Raw genomic sequence first — 19,340 nt, forward strand, 5'->3', positions numbered from 1 at the left:
TCACGTGTGGACATCTTATAGTTTACATGATAATAATAGAATCTTTAAAAGTTCAGAAGTGTATTCATATCAAAGTACTTTCGGTAATAAATCATCCTATCAACTTAAAGTTAATATCCATTTGAATACCCGATTTCTGCATGTCAGTCATCAACTGTTCAACGAGTTTACGCACTATTATGTCATAGAAAATATGGTCGAGTACAGATAATTGAAGAATCAATCGTTCAACTGTTATGAATGTAAAGGGTTCGATGTAATAGTCGTCAATATTCCACGTAAGAATTGTAATTATGGCAAATTACGCGTCTGATGTGGTTAGGATTGCATTTTTGTGGTTTCTTATAGTTTCTTTTTATAGAAGCAATAATACATATCAGGAATGAGGAGATTCGTAGAGGTATGAATGTAATCGACACAGCCTAGCGGATGGGCAAGTTGGAGTGGCAGTCCGCAAGCCCCATAGCGTGCAGAACAGTTGCCATGGGAGACCACGGGAGGGGGGAGGCCTTTGTCCACCATTAGACGCCCTGCGGCTAAAATAATGATAATAATAATTCGTTAACTGAGTAATAATGAGCATGTTCACTTTATATTTTCAGGTAAAATTTATTTATTTTTAATAAAAGAAAATGACAATAAGAGTAGCTAGATCATCTAATACTGATATAAATAATTTTGTCATAAAATATCTGTATATGTTAATTATATTACACTAATTAGACTTGGCGTGGCACAAATGGTCCTATAATTTTACTCAATACGGTTGCCTAAACAGAAATAAAGATTTGAAATATAGTGACACTTATACTATATACTGTTTGATAGCATACATAAGCACCTCGGTAATGTTTGCCTAATTTACTCGTAGCTAATAGTAAAAGATACAAATATGGTCAAAATAAAAATTTATATACAATGAATCTTAAAAAGAACGAGAATAAAAAAATAATGAATAAAAAACGCTGGTGGCGCATGAACTTGCAAAAGATTAAGAAACAACTTTTCATTTTAATTTATGAAAATACATATAAATTCAAAACGTTTTATGGCTTATCGACCTTGATACTCCATGATTCTTTTATACTGTATAGCAAAAATGTAGTTTGAAATGTAAAATAAAGAAAGAGCTAAAACGTTCATAAAATATTTAAGGTTTACTTAAAAAACTATAAAAAGTAGTTTATTTTTCTCAACAGAAATTTTTTTTTGATAAGTGTTAAGCGTGAATAAGATTTGATTATAGATCTCTTCAAAGTACAAAATGTACCTACATTCTGTACTAAATATAGTACTAAGAGTATATTATATATAAGTAGATATGGTTCCGATAGACAATGTTTGATCAAGACCAATTCGGACAAGATCAAAATATAATTGTTTTTACTTTAATTATACTTCAGTGTGAACGTTATATATGTTTACATGGTTTGACTAATATTTTAATGTAAACAATACATGTTTAAGTGACAATTACGAAACAATAAATTTAACAAAATGCGTAACAAAATAGTCTTTGGAAAATGTTCATTAAACAATTTAATGTGAAAAGGTGAAGTAATCTATAGATAAGAAAGTAAACAAAGCTAATCTTTTGTGACAAATTAGTTTGCGTCATACTTATCAAACTATGCATACAATTTTATATTAACAAATGCATGTACTTAAGCCTCGCATGTTATTTTAGTTTAAGTAATTGTTATTAAGTTTTAATAATAACAGGTTTGTATTTTAGTTTATTGCTAAGGTTAAGGTTAGAGGTTACCCAGAGAGCAATGAAAAGAGCTATGCTCGAAGGTTCGCTGCGACATCGAATCAGAAATGTGGCGATTCGCAGGAGAACCAAGTTCACCAACGTAGCTCCAAGAATTACTCTTCTGAAGAGACAGTAGGTAAGGCACATCGTGCAACCGATGGCCGTTGGAGCTGAAAAGCTCTCAAGTGGCGCTCTAGGTGGACCGACAGCGTAGTCAAGGTGGCGGGAAGTCGCCGGTGATCCTTGTGGGAGGTCTATGCCTTACAGTGTGTGTCTATCGGCTGATATGACGACGATGGTGATAATTTACAGTTTTAAGTAAATTTTTGAATATGCAATAAATAAACAAAACGATTTCGTAAACTGATTAGATGGTGCGAATACATGATTCATACATGCATCGAAAATCTGCTAGAGTATTAAAAATTAAAAAATTATTAAAAGTGATCTTAATTTTAGTAATTATTCTTATTTCTCTCCATTTCAGCTTACCTTTACGTCATTGCATTTTAAAAATTAGATAAAGTTAGGTTTAATCACAAAAATATTTTTTACTTATGATACATAAAGAAATCGACGTCAGTATTTGTAAAGATTAAGGTTACGTTCTCGAGTTAAGTGATCAATTGTTGTACTCTGTGTGTAATTAATATTATGTCAATCCACAGTGACATCTGCACAATGGTGGTAAGAAGTGGAGGCGTCTGAGTGGGCGGTTGGTGACCAAAGGATCAGTTCCACGAGGTAGATTGTAGGCCCGCTATGACGCAGACTTATCGCAAACAAACTACTCCGCTGTGCGTATTACTATTTATGGTGCGATGTCCGTCATAGTCGTGGTCCTGTTGTGATTTAACTTCACTATGTACTCAATCACCCATTTTTCTTTAAAAGTGAACGCAAAACTTATTAAACGCGGATTAAACAGATAAGTATTATTTTAACATTTACATTTTGTAAATGTCTTTTTCTTGTATGTGCATATTAATCGGGTTTAAGTTTATTTAGAAAGAATATCTCAGAGTTGGGTGGACAATTTTTAATTACTAACTACTACTACTACTTAACAGTCGAAACTGTTCAAAAGTGATTACATGTGAACGCCCACTGCAAGGGTGAGGCCTTCCCCAAAGACATCCCGCGACATACGATCGCAAGTCAATCTTCTACCGGTGGGCTACCGCAGCTCGATTTGTAAATATCATTTTTATTACTAGGTTTTACAGTAATAAAGTGAAATTCAGATATCACTAGACCTTTTAAGCCTTAAATTGAAAAAAAAAACATATGGGTTATTTTTAACAGATGGTGAATAGGTCAGTAGCAATAATTTTCCCGATATCTAGAATACTTATCGGCTGATCGATCGTCAAGATAACTTTGCGGCGACTACGGAGGCATTCAATTCAAATATCACGTCTATTTGCCGACAATGGCTGTTAATGATTATAATAAGCGAGAAATAATATTGCACAAGTGCAACGGAGCGTATATTGTCCTCAGAAGACAAGACAATCGTCATTTATCACCATAATGACCGCCTTTGATGTTATCTTCACGCCATATGAATAAATACACGATGTATAAATGACGCGCATCGATACGATTAGTGCTGCCCTGGTGTTGTTATAATCTTATCTAAAGCGCTAGTTTTAGAATCGATTCCATGCTATAATAACATGTTATTGACCCTACTCAAGGCTAGTGATGCATTCATCGACGAAATTAACACCTTTTTGCTGTTAGTATTTTCTATCTGTATTTGATTTGCGTATCCACGCGTCAGTAGATATCTATCACGAAGCCTGGATTATTCACTTCAGTTCTAATCAATTTATTTATCCGAATTTTATTTGCAGTTTTGTAGTGTTAAATACGCACTAACATAATATTAAAGTATAAATTATATTGCTGTAACAAAATAAAAAGTTATCATCAAAATTTCTTATTGTAATATTATCAGTTGTGTCTATGCAGGTTTGGGCAAAGAAACGAAACGCCATGACCAGCAGATTTACATGAAACGAGTCAGTAGATTATTAACGGTTTATCCTATATTAACTCTAAAAGAAGAACTTATAATCAAGAAGGAATTTATTAAAATACCTATAATTTATGTATTCATTGTATGTAATTTAGCTAATCGTGAAATTATAGTAATTATATTTAGTTCAATCTAAGTGAATTTGACCTTTAACACAAATGATTAGTTTATATGTTGACTTGTTTAGAAATACTAATTATTTGCGATAATTAAATACTTAAAAAAACAACGCAATTTAAGAAGGTAACAACTAAAAGTTTTTTTATTGCTTACTTTAGTTGCTAAAAGCTAGATTGTAAGCTGACTTGTTACTTGGAAGAATTCACCCCTCGAAAAGAATGTCAAAGTTCATTTGGCTCACGCATTGAACTTGCGTAAAACTATATGGGTCATACTGAGCCTGAACATAGAAATATCGAGCAATCCTTGCTAAGTTTGCCTATATGCATTATAACAAAAAGAAAACATTGCAACAAGCGGCACGACCGACATAGATAACGCTTAGAGGTATTCACAAACAAGAACGCGAGCGTGCAACGCACACGGAGGAAATTAATTAAAAACAACAAACACATTTGCATATTCATGATTATACGAACTGATGACTTACGGCACTGAAATGAGGTCTAACTTGGACAAACTAACCTCATTGGCTAACTTACAGACACTCAACGAGCCACGGAAAGGGCTACGCTCGTGATTTCTCTACGAGATCGCGTCAGGAATGAGCAAATGGTAGTTATACGAAGCCAACAAGAAATATAGCCAAGGGGATTAGGTTATTGAAGCGGCAGGCCACATAGCGCCCAGAACAGATGGCTGCCGTTGTTTAAGGTTCACCGCTCTAGTTGGAAATCTTGAGAAAAGGTCCAGAAGAAGTTCTACGGCTGAAATAATGACGATGAAAATAAAAAACTTAACTAAAACCCGAAGCGAATACAGTTTAAACGATGTGATTGTTTTTTTTTACAGCACAAAATTACAAAATGTAAGTTTTTACTTTCGTGAAAGCAAATTGTTACAACAGTTTGATTACGGCCGAACATCAATCACGAAACAAATTGGGCTGCGATTAATTATATCCAGTCTATAACCGGCATACATATGTAGATATTTTCAATGTAATCCACCTGCGTTATGTATCAACGGCTTAAAGTTGTTACCAACAAGATGCAGCTGCAAACAGTCACTGTAATTTAAATAAAATTTATGTCTTCATATAAAAATAATGATATATCCATGTTATAAATCAGTCGTTTATATTCACCTGTGAAAATAATAAATTATATAGAAAGTGAAAATGTTTCACGTATTTTGTGGTGACGCAAGATTAGTCAACTCACTGATTATCCACGTTGCCATCATGTTTTTAAAGTAATATAAAATATTTTGAGATTTGCTACGAACTCGGTATCTTGATTTAAACTGAATGTTTTGGAATATATTGATGATGCGTAACAAACTGATAATTATAAATAAGAAATAAATTAAAGAGTAATAATTTATTTCTAACTTTTTAAATTAGATTAAAGTTTGTAGATAAAGGAAGCAATGATAGTCCGATCCGATCGTAGGTCGCTGATGCGATTCCCCGATTACCATTTTATATAATTCACCTTTGCGCGTTAATAATACAGGATTTACACTGCTCACCGACAAGTTTCCAAAGGATGGGCAGTAGCGTCCTCTACGTACCATACACATACACATACGTACACTGCGATTTCCAAACAGCCCTCTAAGCGAAGCGATGGTGGTGTATCTTCCCATAAATGTCTGTGGTGGAGGCCTATTCCTTTTTTCGATGAAGCTGTACAAAGCCTAGTCCGGCTAGCAGCACAACATCAATTACAACAAATAGACAAATAGAGCTATTCTTTACAGTGGACGTTTAAAGGCTAAAACGATGACGATGTGGGTAAATATATTTATTGTTGATCTGATTTTTGTTCCCAATATCTTTTTTTAACCTATCGCATGTTGTGGTAGCGTGTCATTAAAATTACAATAACTCCTATATTTTTAATTGTTTTGTATTTGTTCGTAATATATTTAATTTCGTTGATAATCCTTAATAAATATTCGGTAAATTATTGAAATAAATGCTATTGCATAATATTTAGCGTGGATACGTAAAAATTTGGATAAATAATTAGCGAGTAATGGCAACAAAGAGCAAACATGAAGAATGTTTATGCTTGTTTTAAAGAGGTGAGCATAAACTTACATTCACAGCTTTTCTGCATGGGGATCAAACAAAAACTGATGTAATAATTAAAGTATTAATTTTAAACTGTAAATTTGCATTGTGTAATCTCAGGAAACCTTATGCAACATCTTTCGCGGTAACTTTGTATCGACTTAACTAAACCGCAGCGATACTAACACCATATTTGTACGCATGAATGACTTTGTAGGTTTTCATATAATTGTTCTCACACAATAATACGTGAACATTTTGATAGGCGACATTATTTAAAATATAAACAATGCTAAATTATTAAATTAAATATAGATAGCATTAATATATTATAAAGGTTTCGTGTGATCCTATGTAGAAATTGGTCTCTAAAGATTTGACACACAGGCTGATCAGTTATAGCGGTAAAGTTTTAAATAGGTGAATGTATTGTTCATTTGCTTTCGATTAATGTACGATACAACCTATCCAAGAATAAATGGTTTCAGAAACAACAAATAACGTAATAAAAATACAGTAACAAAAAAAATTTTTAAATTTCTTATTACTAAATATTAAAATTAATTACATAACATATTACAATCAGAAAAATAGATCACTGTATACAGAGTGTTTAGTGTTGTCAGCTTTAAAGTTTTTGTCGAAGCTTGTACATCTATAACCTGACAGCATTTATAACTTAGGAATAAAAAAGTCGATTAGGTTATTAATTCTTGTATATAAATTCAAACTGAGTAATTTTTAATCAGTATTTTTAAGTGATGTTTTAGAAGTAATTATAAAAAAACTTCTAAGTCAAAGCAATTTTAATTATATTCGTTTTAAAGTAAGGTAATCTTACCTGAATAATATGTTTAATTAGTAAACAGCATAACTTGAGTTTATAATTTATTATAACAACTTCCCAGGTTCACCTCATCAAAATTATCAAAAGAATAAATTACGTACAATGTACAAGTATTAACTTAAGCAAAACAACTTCTCATCGTGTCCTTATTTGTATGTTAATCGGTAGCAAAAAAGAATTTCGATTTGAAATTACGAAACGCTCGAGGCGTTGAGTTGTTTACATTAAGCGCGTAATACAATGATGTCACTCGCAAAACCTAATTTTGATGAATCACGAGCTTTTACCGTCGATGCACCGATAAGCATCGCATCCTGCGTGTGGTGTGATATCACAGCGGCACATACCGAGGGCCCACGTGTTGCCGAAGTTATTGATGGCAACTGTGGGCGCATAATAACTGGTCCGATCCAAGCAAACGTTCAGTTACCGAGTGTTCGTCGCGTGGTGCGCATGTCGCTTACTCCTAGGAGCCGGTGCTGCGCAGGAGAATAAATTACGCGAAATAAATAGCACTTTCCGATTACAATTACTTGGACCTGAACCGGTGCGACAATCTTGCATTATAACACATTGGATGAACTATCGAGATAGCTCAGTGAAACTCTTGAAAATTCTCCGAGTGCAGGTGCATTTGTTTACCTTGATTTCTATTAGGTTTATTGCGATCTTGTGCTTGTTATCGCGGCGAGTTCGAGATACATGTTTGCTTCCATTACATTATTTTTTTGAAACTTTTTTTTTAAATCATAAAATTTAGATATAATTCAATGGATGAAAGATTTCAAATGTCATCAGTATTTGCTCTGTTGTTGATTGTAACAAGTACCTCTTGCAAGGGAAACGTGACACTTGCTGTAAACATCGTTAGTGTTTCGTTAGCAAACTCTTATGTCTATCTTACAATACACAACCACAAGATTCAAGTTAAATTTTTGATAGATTTGAGGTTGTATTGTGTTTATCTGTTGATTACATAATTGATAAATTTTTCTCACGTTAGATATGGAAATCAGGAAGCTATAGTTTAAAGGAACTGTGCAGAAGGAAGTTCATCGTTAGTAAGAGAGTGGTGGCAGGACCCACTCAGGTCTATTAACAAATCAAATAGCTTTATTGCATAAGGGGCAGATGATAGACTATGAGAACTGTAAGTTATTGCAAATATAAATAACTTTGAAATACATTAAAATTAACGTTTGGTTAAACTATTCCTATTGAATACTTTATACATATATATACGCTTCTTAAATTATTGATACTTTTTTTAATAATAGTCGGTCGTACTCTATCATATGACCTTTAATAGAAGAAAGTTTCCCGTTCCCACGACAACTTACGGTAACTTATTTCATGATTATAAGATGTAAAGTCGAGGCGAGCATGACCCGTGATTGTTGACCCTACATACGGAAGACTGTACCCAAGCGCCCAGTCTTAGAATACGTATATACGTATTGTTATGACTTACGATGACAACTATTTAATACAAACTGAATTTAAGAATAGCTGCATACAGTTTGTCTCTAATAAAGTTAAATATTTTTCTTATTACGCAAGTCAGTGTAAGTCAGTGTATTATATATAAATTACATTTCTAAACTTAATTCCTGAATTAATTAACCGAGTATCAATTCAATTCATATTTACAACACTTACGTATCAATCGTATCCTGTTATGGGTTTTAAAATAGACTTACATCTTTTTTAAACTACTTTAATTGTTCTAATAAAAAGGAGAGGAGCCATAGAGAATCCAACGCACTCGGTGACCCAATCCCGTTGAACATTCTTGGGCCAAGTTCATATTCAGCGCATATAAACAATGATTGGGAGTCCGTGTTGACCGCCAAACTAGAACCCAACACGAGAAAGTAAATATTTGTAGGTTATTAAACTTGTCTCAATAAGTTACAAATATTTATTCATATTTATATCACTCGTGCTATGCAAATGTTTTAACAAGATTTACATTGATAATTTGACAACCCAGTGCATAATATTAGTTTATTTGCAGCAATATATATTTTACATCGTACAACGACCGCTTACTTTCTCCCTTAACTTTTATTACTTTTAAAATAGGTTTTCACTGCGCTTAGATATGTGTTAATAACCTCCGTGTTTCCACGCCTATGAAAAATCGATTCGAAGAATCCAGTTGAAAGAAATAAAATTGTTATCTTAATTTAAAGTTGCGGGCCTCGTTGTTTATCGATCGAGTTCACCGTGGACCGTGGACCGTACAGAAACGAAACGAAAGTTTACATCTAAAACTTGAAATGCTTTTTCCTTTTTGATTAAATAATCTCTCATTTGAACATAAACATTTTAAATTAGTTTAGGGTACTTTTGATAGGTGTTGGGAGACATTTTATACTTTACCTTGTGTGGTATAGGAAATAAAGATATGTTGGCTCTGGTTTCTCGCCTGATCGCAAGTAATCACATGTATTTAAACATCAACATTTTATTTTATGTTTCGATTATTATCGATTGTGTCATAACCATTTAAAAGTTAGTCTCAGCGGATGATGATGATGATGATGATGATATTTTAACATGACTAATTGGTGCAGGCTTATTTTTCATAATTTAACTTGCATACATTCAAAATATTATACAATAACTATGACAATTTTATATGACAGTTCAAATGCGTGAAAGTTGAAAAAAAATGTAAGCAGAAATTATTCCGGGATCACTGTAGTAATAAAAAACCATTTTTCAATATTATACTTATTATTATTTGACAAATTTATGAAATATTATTGGACTGAAAATTGATTATGTTTATTTGATGAATATTGCAGATATTTGATTTTGAATTCGTCTGCGCAGTATTCAAAGCTTATTCATAAAAAGATGATGAATTAAATAAGCTGTTATTACAGATTTAAAATAAAAAAGACTAAATAAAAGTTGCGCTAAAACAAAAAACTAAAAATATTTGAATATCATTTATTATTAAGTTTTATCTAAATTATGATACTATCATAAATAAGATTGTAATTGTTTTCTATTCCAATGTATAAATAAAAAAGCGGTATTATTCGTGATAATTAAAAATATAGATAACTGATTCTGAAATCCTATATTGTAATACTTGTCAACAGAACATTGTATTGTGTTTAAAAATTATTTTTTGTATAACAATGCCTTATTCTTAATATTAATAATTATATATGAAAGTCGTAATTAACACATTAAATTAAAGCAAATATTTAAATTATATTGCACGATGAAATTCGTTAAAACACCGTATATCTGTAATTAATAAAACTAAATTAAACACACGTAATTATGATTGTAGTTACTAGAGCGTGGAGGATTTCCCTAAGGGCGCAGGTCATAGTAAACGTTTATCTGAAGTTACCGACAACTGTGTCCGCCCACATGGACAGAGGATTTATATGTCGGCTTAGAAGGATAGTGTCGGCATATGCTCATGTCATACAAACGTTCATATTGAAGATCCTCATTTATGATTTAATAAATACCGTGGTCATACATCTTTGCTATAAAGTGCTGTAGTTATGAATTTTCAAAATTCTATCGAATTTATAGGATATTTATAGAAAAGATAGGAATAACAAATTGGGGAAACGGGTCAAATGTGGAATAAATTTTGTTTGTCACAATAATTTTATGCTATAAATTGAACCTAGAGTGTTATAGGGCCGCCCGCTAGCGTAGAATTTACATTTCAATAGACCGCGATCAGCGCATCTCGTGGTCTACATAGTACGCTGGCGCCACTCTGCCGGTAACGGTAATACGAGATGCCTAGCTTAAGCATACACCCAGACTCTCTGACATGTCTCTTGTTAATAGGAACCGTGATGGACAGGACAACCCGACTTGGGTCCCCATGTTCGTGTCGGACAATCTTATGATGGGATTAACGGTTTAATCAGTTTGGAAAACATGAATACGCGCATGACACGCAGCAGGGAAGCTTAACAGCCATTTATTTTTACGATATTAATTATTAATACGGCTCTAATATTTTTAAACATTAATCATTTTATGTCCTGAATAGTAAATACTACCTTCATAGGGATTATAATTGATTGAAATAGTCTAAAATAAAGTTATACAAATTTCCTGACATTTTTCGATAGATTATTATTTAGTTTTACGTATCATTATTTTACATAGCATCTTAAAATAGCATTTAATGAAGAATTGTCATACAAGCTAAGAATTGAAGATACTTTAAATTTTAACAGATAAGAAATGACTTAAATCGGCCCGAAAAAAAAACTAATGTACAGGAATACAAATGTGGTAATAATAAAAAAATTAACATTAAATTTATACTTCTTGTTTTTTTTTCATTTCGTTAAATTCAGTGTCTACTATATGTATGCAATAATTAAATAATTGTGAATGTTTAAGTTTGCATTTATTACCGTTACACCTACAACAATAGCCTGGGAATCCCCTTGCCGTAACTCGATATGCCTTTAAGATAGCTCGAATTTTAAATACACTGCATTTTAAATATGTCGACAAACATTATTGTTTACGAATAAATATAAAACTCAGCGTGGACTTTGTCCAATGTCTTTGCTGATTTATAATATGAATCCTAGTTATCAAATTCAAGTTCCGAAGTACACTTTGAACGGTTTTGAAATACAATTCCTTATGTAATCATACTAATGAATAAGTCAACAGAAATAAAATTTTTAGTAAATAGTGCACAAAAATTACGGTGTTTGAAAACTTGAGCGTTTAAAAGGCATTTGAAATTGCATCTTAATTTTAATATTGAATATTGACGTCTAACTATCTAAAGAAAATTAAAACTAAATCGTCTTATAAATACTGAGTTCATTAGTATTCATTAAACAGCTTAACCAGGATTGAATTTTGTGTTGTAGAAGATTCGGTAAAAAAAATAATTGTATATGAAGAGATATTTGGTTGCCCCTAACGCTCAGTCGCCCTATGGAGTCCTAAGCGGTTAATCAAAAAAAAAATGGAGGTTCATTTTATTTATCTAATGTTCGAGCGAAGGCTCTCGAGTTTAGTTTTTGTAGGTTTGAGCTAAATGCCTTTAGAATTGTGTCACTTAAATCCCAATGAAGCTGGAAGAATAAACGTAGGATGATAAAAAAAATATTTTTCTGATTTTTAAAATTTATTCACGTGTATTGTAAAAGTACTGCAAAATTATTAATTATAATAATGTAAATTATACAATGACAAGTCATGAATTGATAGAAAATATTATTGTAAGGTCAAAGGAATGAGAACAAAAATGTAGACGGAATTGTAGACGCACGGACTAATCGGATGAATATGACGTAATCACTGCTAACAGATGCTACTACGAGTGTAATTAAACAATATAACTTTTATCTAAGGCATATTGTTTATTTAATAGAATAAAAAGAATACATAGCACGCAGTAGTAGTATATTTAGGTAAAAAAATATTTGGTCATGTGTATTAAATCTAGTTGAATTTACGAGGTCGTAACATCTTTCTTCATAGAAATTATGTCTAATGTAAACATTCTGTAGAGAACACTAGCCAGGCTCTCCACTCGGCCAAGGTTATCTTCGTGTAAGTTTAACGTAATACATTGTTTACCTGCATTCCAATTTTTTATCGACCATGTTATATTCGCTACAGCACGCAAATTATAATGTATCTGATAAGAGCGCCTGCACATGTGCTTAATCACGTTGTTACTTGAAGTTATCTTGATATTTCAGCACACGTATTTTAATTTTACATAAGTATCATAAGTATTGAATATTCGAAACTATTCGAAGATAATTTTATGTCGACTGTAATATCTCAATATACAGGTGATTGGTTATATGTGTAAAATATTTTATGGTGTGAATGTATAGTGCATTTGCTGTCAATTTATGTATGGTACAACTTGTCCAAAAACCAATGGTTTCAGATATAAAAAATAACCTATTGATAACATATAATGAGAATAAGCGTTTTATAATGCGGTACTTCAAAGATTTTACATTTATAACCAATCACCTTTTATATTTTACAGATAAGTTTATTTTAATTTTATGTACCCATCGTTTATTTGAAAGTAATTGTGGTATTTTTTTAATTACATAAATACAAACACTTTGCCAGAAAGTTACAGGCAACAATAAATAATGACTCCAAATAAATTTTTTGTTTTCAGTTAATACACGAAAAAAACTATTTAAATTACCGCTATTTTATACTATAATAACCGTATAAGTAAACAGACGTAAGTTTGACAGAATTGCAAGGGCTAATGTTTTAGTAATAAAGGCGGCACACAAGGCGGTTATCGCCCACTTGTGTAACCTTGACCTTACCGATGAACCAAAAATCCGTGCAAGTGGTCGATACAGAACAAACGCTGGCGTTTGTCCAAATTCTTCTAAAAATGGCCACGCTGCAATGATTCAATTAAAGCCAAGTGATCCAAAGCTGGCGATTAATCCGGTGTATATAAAAATATTCATGATTTACTTTATAAAGAAATAAAAACGTGCGATTTGTTAATTATTTTATCTTTTATTTGGTTTTCGCTGAGTAATGCATATGAACAGATTTATATCAAAAATTTATCGCACGTGTGAGTGATTAGGGTGGTTGTATAACAGAAAATGGATAATATCTAATCCCATTAAAGGTAAAATGGTTATAAATGAATTCTTTATTATATTTTAGTACTAAAACTAATATACAAGGAAAAATAAAATAACTAAGGAACTCAAATCGTTCAATTTTAATTTGGGGATTACTGATAAATTATTGCATACAGCTTTTGTGAACTTGCCTAGAGTTTCCATTTATTAACGTAAGTACTTCAAAAGCTGCTAATGTTATTTAAAATCATAAAGTTTTACTTTTACTCCTCTGGATCGTGTCATAAATTTTGATATTAATCTAATTGTACCAGATATTGTCAGAATCCTTCTTGGTTACACGACGGCACATGTATTAATTAAGTGCATATGCATTATTAAGTATCAATCAGATAAGAACATATATATATGCACATATAAAATGTTTTGAGACAATATGTTGCGCAAATTACCTATTGCAAAATTCATTTGAATGATCGGGCCATTGTTTTATTGACAAGCCGAATTTTTTTCTTCATAAACTCATTTAATAAATCCACTAATATAGAAGTATTATCGATTGTTTGATATTCCTGTAATAGTAGCAGTTTATCATAACTTTTAAACATACATACTATCACAGATGCGAAAGTCTTGTGCAGAATTATTACTTTATTTTTAAAAAGTTGAATGCACTCACGTATAACAAGAAATAATATGACCGGCGCGAACCCAAAATATTATAATTTACTGCATATTTATACTGTCTGGGCCAGTTTCTTTTTTTGTAAATTACTACTTATTTTGTTTGGTGCAAACATAAATAAATATGCACTAAAATGACATTTTTTTAATTAATAATTAAATTGGCTCAAGCGTGTTGGCAGGCTATTAATATAAATTTAGGAACGTATGAGACGAAGTCCGTACTAATATGCAATAATTAAATTCATTGAGCATCGGATATCGCGACGCGGCCAACTGCATTATAATTAGAGCGCGAGTCAGATTGCTTATGCGGCGCATCATTGGTGCAAACACTTGGCCCATTTGTTGCAATGAATGCGCTTATCATGGTAGGTATCGTAAGAAATGTTAAATTTATATATGTATAATTATAATATATATAATTAAAAAACAAAATCGTGTTATCTACACCATTTATAACTCAAGAACGCTTGGACCAATTTTTATGACGTTTATTTTTTAAGATTTTTCTTCGCCCGGAATAGGATAGTGATTATTAAAATATAGTATTGACCAATAAATAATAACAATTATAGAAAACTTCAGTAAAAACATCAGTCTTATCGTTTGACAGTTAACCTTTTCGTGTCTTTGGTTTGTTTTAAAAATAATACAAAATGTACAAATCGAAGATGGTCGAATGACGTGTTTATTTTGCATGATTTTTGCGATAAATTGATATTAATAATATTATGTTGATTTTAAAATCCGAAATCTGCCCATTTATTGACTGTTCGTTCTCCTGAATGTAGTTCACAGAGTCAGCTAGTTATAAATATATATTACTCTTAGTACCAAATCTCACATTATCTATACTGTTTAATATTGTAAAAGTTTTGCAAGCCTAAAATGCTTTACAATAGCAATGACTTTGATAAAAAAAAGTAAGTTTGAGAATGCACACTGTATTTCAAGCGAGCGATTCAAAACGTTCGCTGAACGCGTCGGTTTTATGATATGTTCGATGCGTTCCGCGTAACATAAAACCGCTGTGAGAGCAAATTCTTTCACAACGTCATCACGGTTAGCAATGGTTAACACAACATGGTATAAATATCGATTGTGAATATTTATTTTTACCATGGACTAACTAGTAGACTTGACAAAAAGGTTTTGGTTATATTTAATCTAATTAAGAGTCACATAAACTTTACAGTTAAAAAAGAATCAATTTCAAACAGTGGCTATTCTCTCACGCATTATTATATATTATAATAAAATTATTTTTAGGCAAGATGTTCAATTGTTGGGCCCTCAATTTAAATTCCAGAGGAATTACTACAGTAATCTAGCTTGTAATAATTTTTCAGCTATTTTTATTGATTATTGGTTTATTACGATTATTGTTAATAAGTGAAGATTAGAACAGGCCTGCTATAAAGTCGGTAAGTTTATTTTATGGATTACGCAACAGCGCTGTTTTAAATGAAAAACCTTTCAGTTCATTGTTGTATCTGGATTCAAAGAAGTCCAATGGGTGCGTTAATGGCACAGTGATGGAATGTAGGTCACAAGCCCGCCTCCAGCTCAATAGCCACGTCGTAATTCTGTGTTATGTTAAAGTTACCTAAAGCCATGAACATCGCCTTTATATTTTGCTCCATTGTGTTATATAATTTTTCAAGCTAAAACCACTAAGTTACGTAAAGCCATAGCCAACAACAATCTATCTTAATTCATCAGAGAAGATTTAATTTCAAATCATTTGAAATACTTATTTAGGAATAGTTACTAATGTTGCAGTATTAAACTTACGCGAGAAAATAGATAAATTACAGTATGCTGCCATGTCTTTGATAGTAAACTGTTATTAGATGTTTTCGGCAAACTCGTCATATTTTCTTATGCTTTCTCAAATTTGAACTGAAAATGTTGTAAACATTTGCTAAAATATATTAAAACATTCCATAACCTAAAAATTATGAATGGTTATATATTTGATACCAACACGTATGATTTGTATGTGTATGTTGCTATTTTAACATCAAAATACGAAAATGTATGTACTAAACAAACCAGCAATATAGGTTTCGTCAGAGGTCCATTGTTTTTCCAGTAATGGCAAGTGGTGACCTTGCTTCTGGCCGGCGATAAGAGAGGTATGCAAAGACACGTCGGTGCATAAGATTACAGAGATAACGTATAGCGCTTCTATAATCGGACCGAGTACACATGACTACGTGGTGATGTTGTTGTGAAATGCAAATATGTACATACATACTTCGTCTGGCTCGCGAATTCTTGTCTCCGAACTCATCACGAAATGCGTCGTAGATTTTTATGTGCGTAAACAGACAAGCCTTTTTTATAACATCCTCTTTACACTCCGTATAAATTTGATTCCGTCTTTATAATTTTGCAATTTCAATATTGATGTATGTCTCGAATTTATTTCTTTTAGGTAAACATATACTTATAAAAGGTAAAGATAAATATAGAACTATACATTAATTACATTTATCCACAAATACTATGAAAAATACAATGTAGCAGAAGAATCTCACGTTTATAACAAAACGTTTGTTTTTCTGTTGATATAGCTCCGGGCCCGCGTATAATTTTTTCCATCGTAAGTTTTTGCATTTCCGTTTAAAATCATTCCATGGAAGTCCGCTGTCAGTTGAAAGATCTAGTCTCAAGGTATATCTTTATTGTATCAACTCTTTTGCCTATTAACTTATTTGATCAAATTAAATAAGCTTTTAAACACGCGATCCTCTACTATTAAAATTTTTAATATAGTCAGAAGGAATTTGAGCAATATTGTTATATTATAATATTTGCCCATAATGATAGGTGCTGACTTTAATTTAAATATTCTTATAACTTCTGATAGACAAATTTATTAAGTGTTTTTAAAATTAAATAAGCGTTTATAAATAAATATAGCTAAATCGGTCCGCACCTAACTATGTACATATATGTTTTTAAATGAACTGCGCAAGATACGCAATAAATTTGTTTTTGCGAAAACGCTGGAGTGTCATTTTATATTTCCTTGTACGTCTTTTATGTTTGTGTAATAAAGTTGAATTAAGATCAGAGGCCATGTTTTGAATACGATACACATTGGCATACGTTACCTTTACATAAAATTAATTCAGATTAGGAATTAGATCCAAAGTCCAACTCGGAAGATAGTTACTTAAATTAATATGGGCATAAAAACCATGAATATTGAATAAGACATCAAGGCTACGTATTTATATTGGCTAGTAAACAGAGATTCTTAGTAAAAGGAAAAGCGACCGCTTTTCGAATTTATTTTGCGAGTGCAACTGTTTCCCATGTGCCACGGCTATCAATAGATATATGTATTCCATGTTTTAGTGATCCCATCAATTTAGACATAAAGAGATAATAAAATCACTGAAATCGTTTTAACTGCCGACATCGCTCTATTTCATTGGTTTTTTTTTTTCACAAAAGATGCATTCAACGCTGTGATTGTACGAACCGGTCGCAGAAACTAGGGTAATGATCAACGCCACAAGCACTCAATGGTGCCATAAATTGAAATGCACTATCAAGTCATCAAATTCAAAATAACAAACGGCTTTATTGTCCGCCGCAAATGCACACGGCGCTCCATGACTTCATAGCTCTTTCAAATGATGTGTAGTTAAAACGTTCTGTATGCAAATGGATTTTACAGGTATTGACATGAAGATTATTACAACAATACACCATGTAGATTTACTATAAAAATACAAAGAATTTTCTATCAATATATAATATTCACATGTAGATGTCTTATGAATCAACACAAACGTTAAACACATACATAGTTTTCGGTAAATCGCAGAAAACTATATAATGAATCTCAATAATGAGGATCTTAACAAATCTACTAATTAATTGGAAAAGAAGTATAACTTAAGTAAAGTAAAAGTATAATTTGTATAACTTGATACTTTTCGTACGAATAAACTGTTTACAAAAGGTTGCTTTATAAAAAAACTAACAATTTAATGAAAAAGTAGTGAATTAATTCACATTATTTTACATACTCGTATTATCGTATTATAATGTATATAATGTTTATAAATATAACTTAAGAAACATATAATGTTGTTACTTTATATCTAAACTGTGCGATATGAATTAATGTTTATATCAATAGCAGAACAGCTATTTTCGGATAAATTGGCATGAATTCCAAAGACATATGGTATCTGACACAGACCGGTCAAAGAGCTGTCACAACAATATTTCCTGCATCTCGTATTGCTATATCACGTACGCGTGTGAGTCCATTTAATAAATTGTTTCGGACACATATTACCACGCTGACCTTCAATGCCTAACGAAAGGGTTTTAGTTGCTTTCGTTTTTTACGAAGGCATTGGGAACTACCGAATCTTTATTGCATTCAATTATTGAGAACACAAGGTTTTTGTTCCTTTTGTGTAAAGTAAAAACTACGTTTGTACTTTTGATTTTTATATTTAGGATGATAGGTTTTTACCTCTAAAAAAAATCAATAATTTCAGTAATACTAAAAAAATTATTGCGTAAAAAGCGTTTTCAAAATTTAAATTACTACATATTAAAATTATAATTTTCTATCAATCATCCTGTATATTACATACCATGTATTTGACAAAGTTTAAATATACCTAACGTGCTGTATCCGTTTGTTTATAATTTTTAAGAAGCTCAGTGTTTAATCTCTTTTTTACTTTCACACGGAAAGTCACTACAAAAGTGAATATTGGACAAAGACTGTCTCTCAAAAACTTTGAACAACTTTTTATCGTACATGTTTGAAGAAAGTACTGAATGGAAGTCCTTACCTATGTTTTTCCTGTTAGGCTTAATTTTCAAGCTATAAACTCACGTTGTTTCAGCGTTCGGTGAATCATTAACTATCAAGTGTTCAGGAATTCTGCGAATTCCAAAATGTCAGTCATGCCTGTAGTACATCTTTGATTAATAGGCGGCGCATAACAACCGTGAAATAATTCACAACATGAATCACGGTAACGGAGTTCGAGAGATTACAGATATGATAGAATAGCAACAGCTGGTAACCTATACAATTTAATAGATTTACGATGGTCTTAATTAATTTGATGAGATAGATATTTTAAAACACGTCAGTACAAAGCGAATACCTTATGATCATTTGATCAAACGTGATTTATGCAGATGTTTAA

The 19,340-nt window shown here is 31.7% G+C and overlaps 2 protein-coding genes across 2 annotated transcripts in view; one reads left to right on the top strand and one right to left on the bottom strand.

Moving 5' to 3' along the window:
* Window positions 1–19,340, bottom strand: part of Syn (synapsin) — a 68,974-nt gene that overhangs the window by 9,748 nt on the left and 39,886 nt on the right. The window lies entirely within an intron of this gene.
* Timp (Tissue inhibitor of metalloproteases) overlaps window positions 7,287–19,340 on the top strand; it is a 42,495-nt gene continuing 30,441 nt past the window's right edge. The window contains exon 1 of the mRNA XM_068774433.1: window positions 7,287–7,475. Coding sequence (XP_068630534.1) covers window positions 7,425–7,475 — 51 coding nt within the window. The 5' untranslated portion in view covers window positions 7,287–7,424. The remainder of the gene's footprint in view (window positions 7,476–19,340) is intronic.

The sequence above is a fragment of the Battus philenor genome, unplaced genomic scaffold, assembly GCF_028537555.1.
Source record: "Battus philenor isolate CCGP_79_NKW_IND1 unplaced genomic scaffold, ilBatPhil1.0.hap1 SCAF_7, whole genome shotgun sequence".
Lineage (NCBI taxonomy): Eukaryota > Metazoa > Arthropoda > Insecta > Lepidoptera > Papilionidae > Battus > Battus philenor.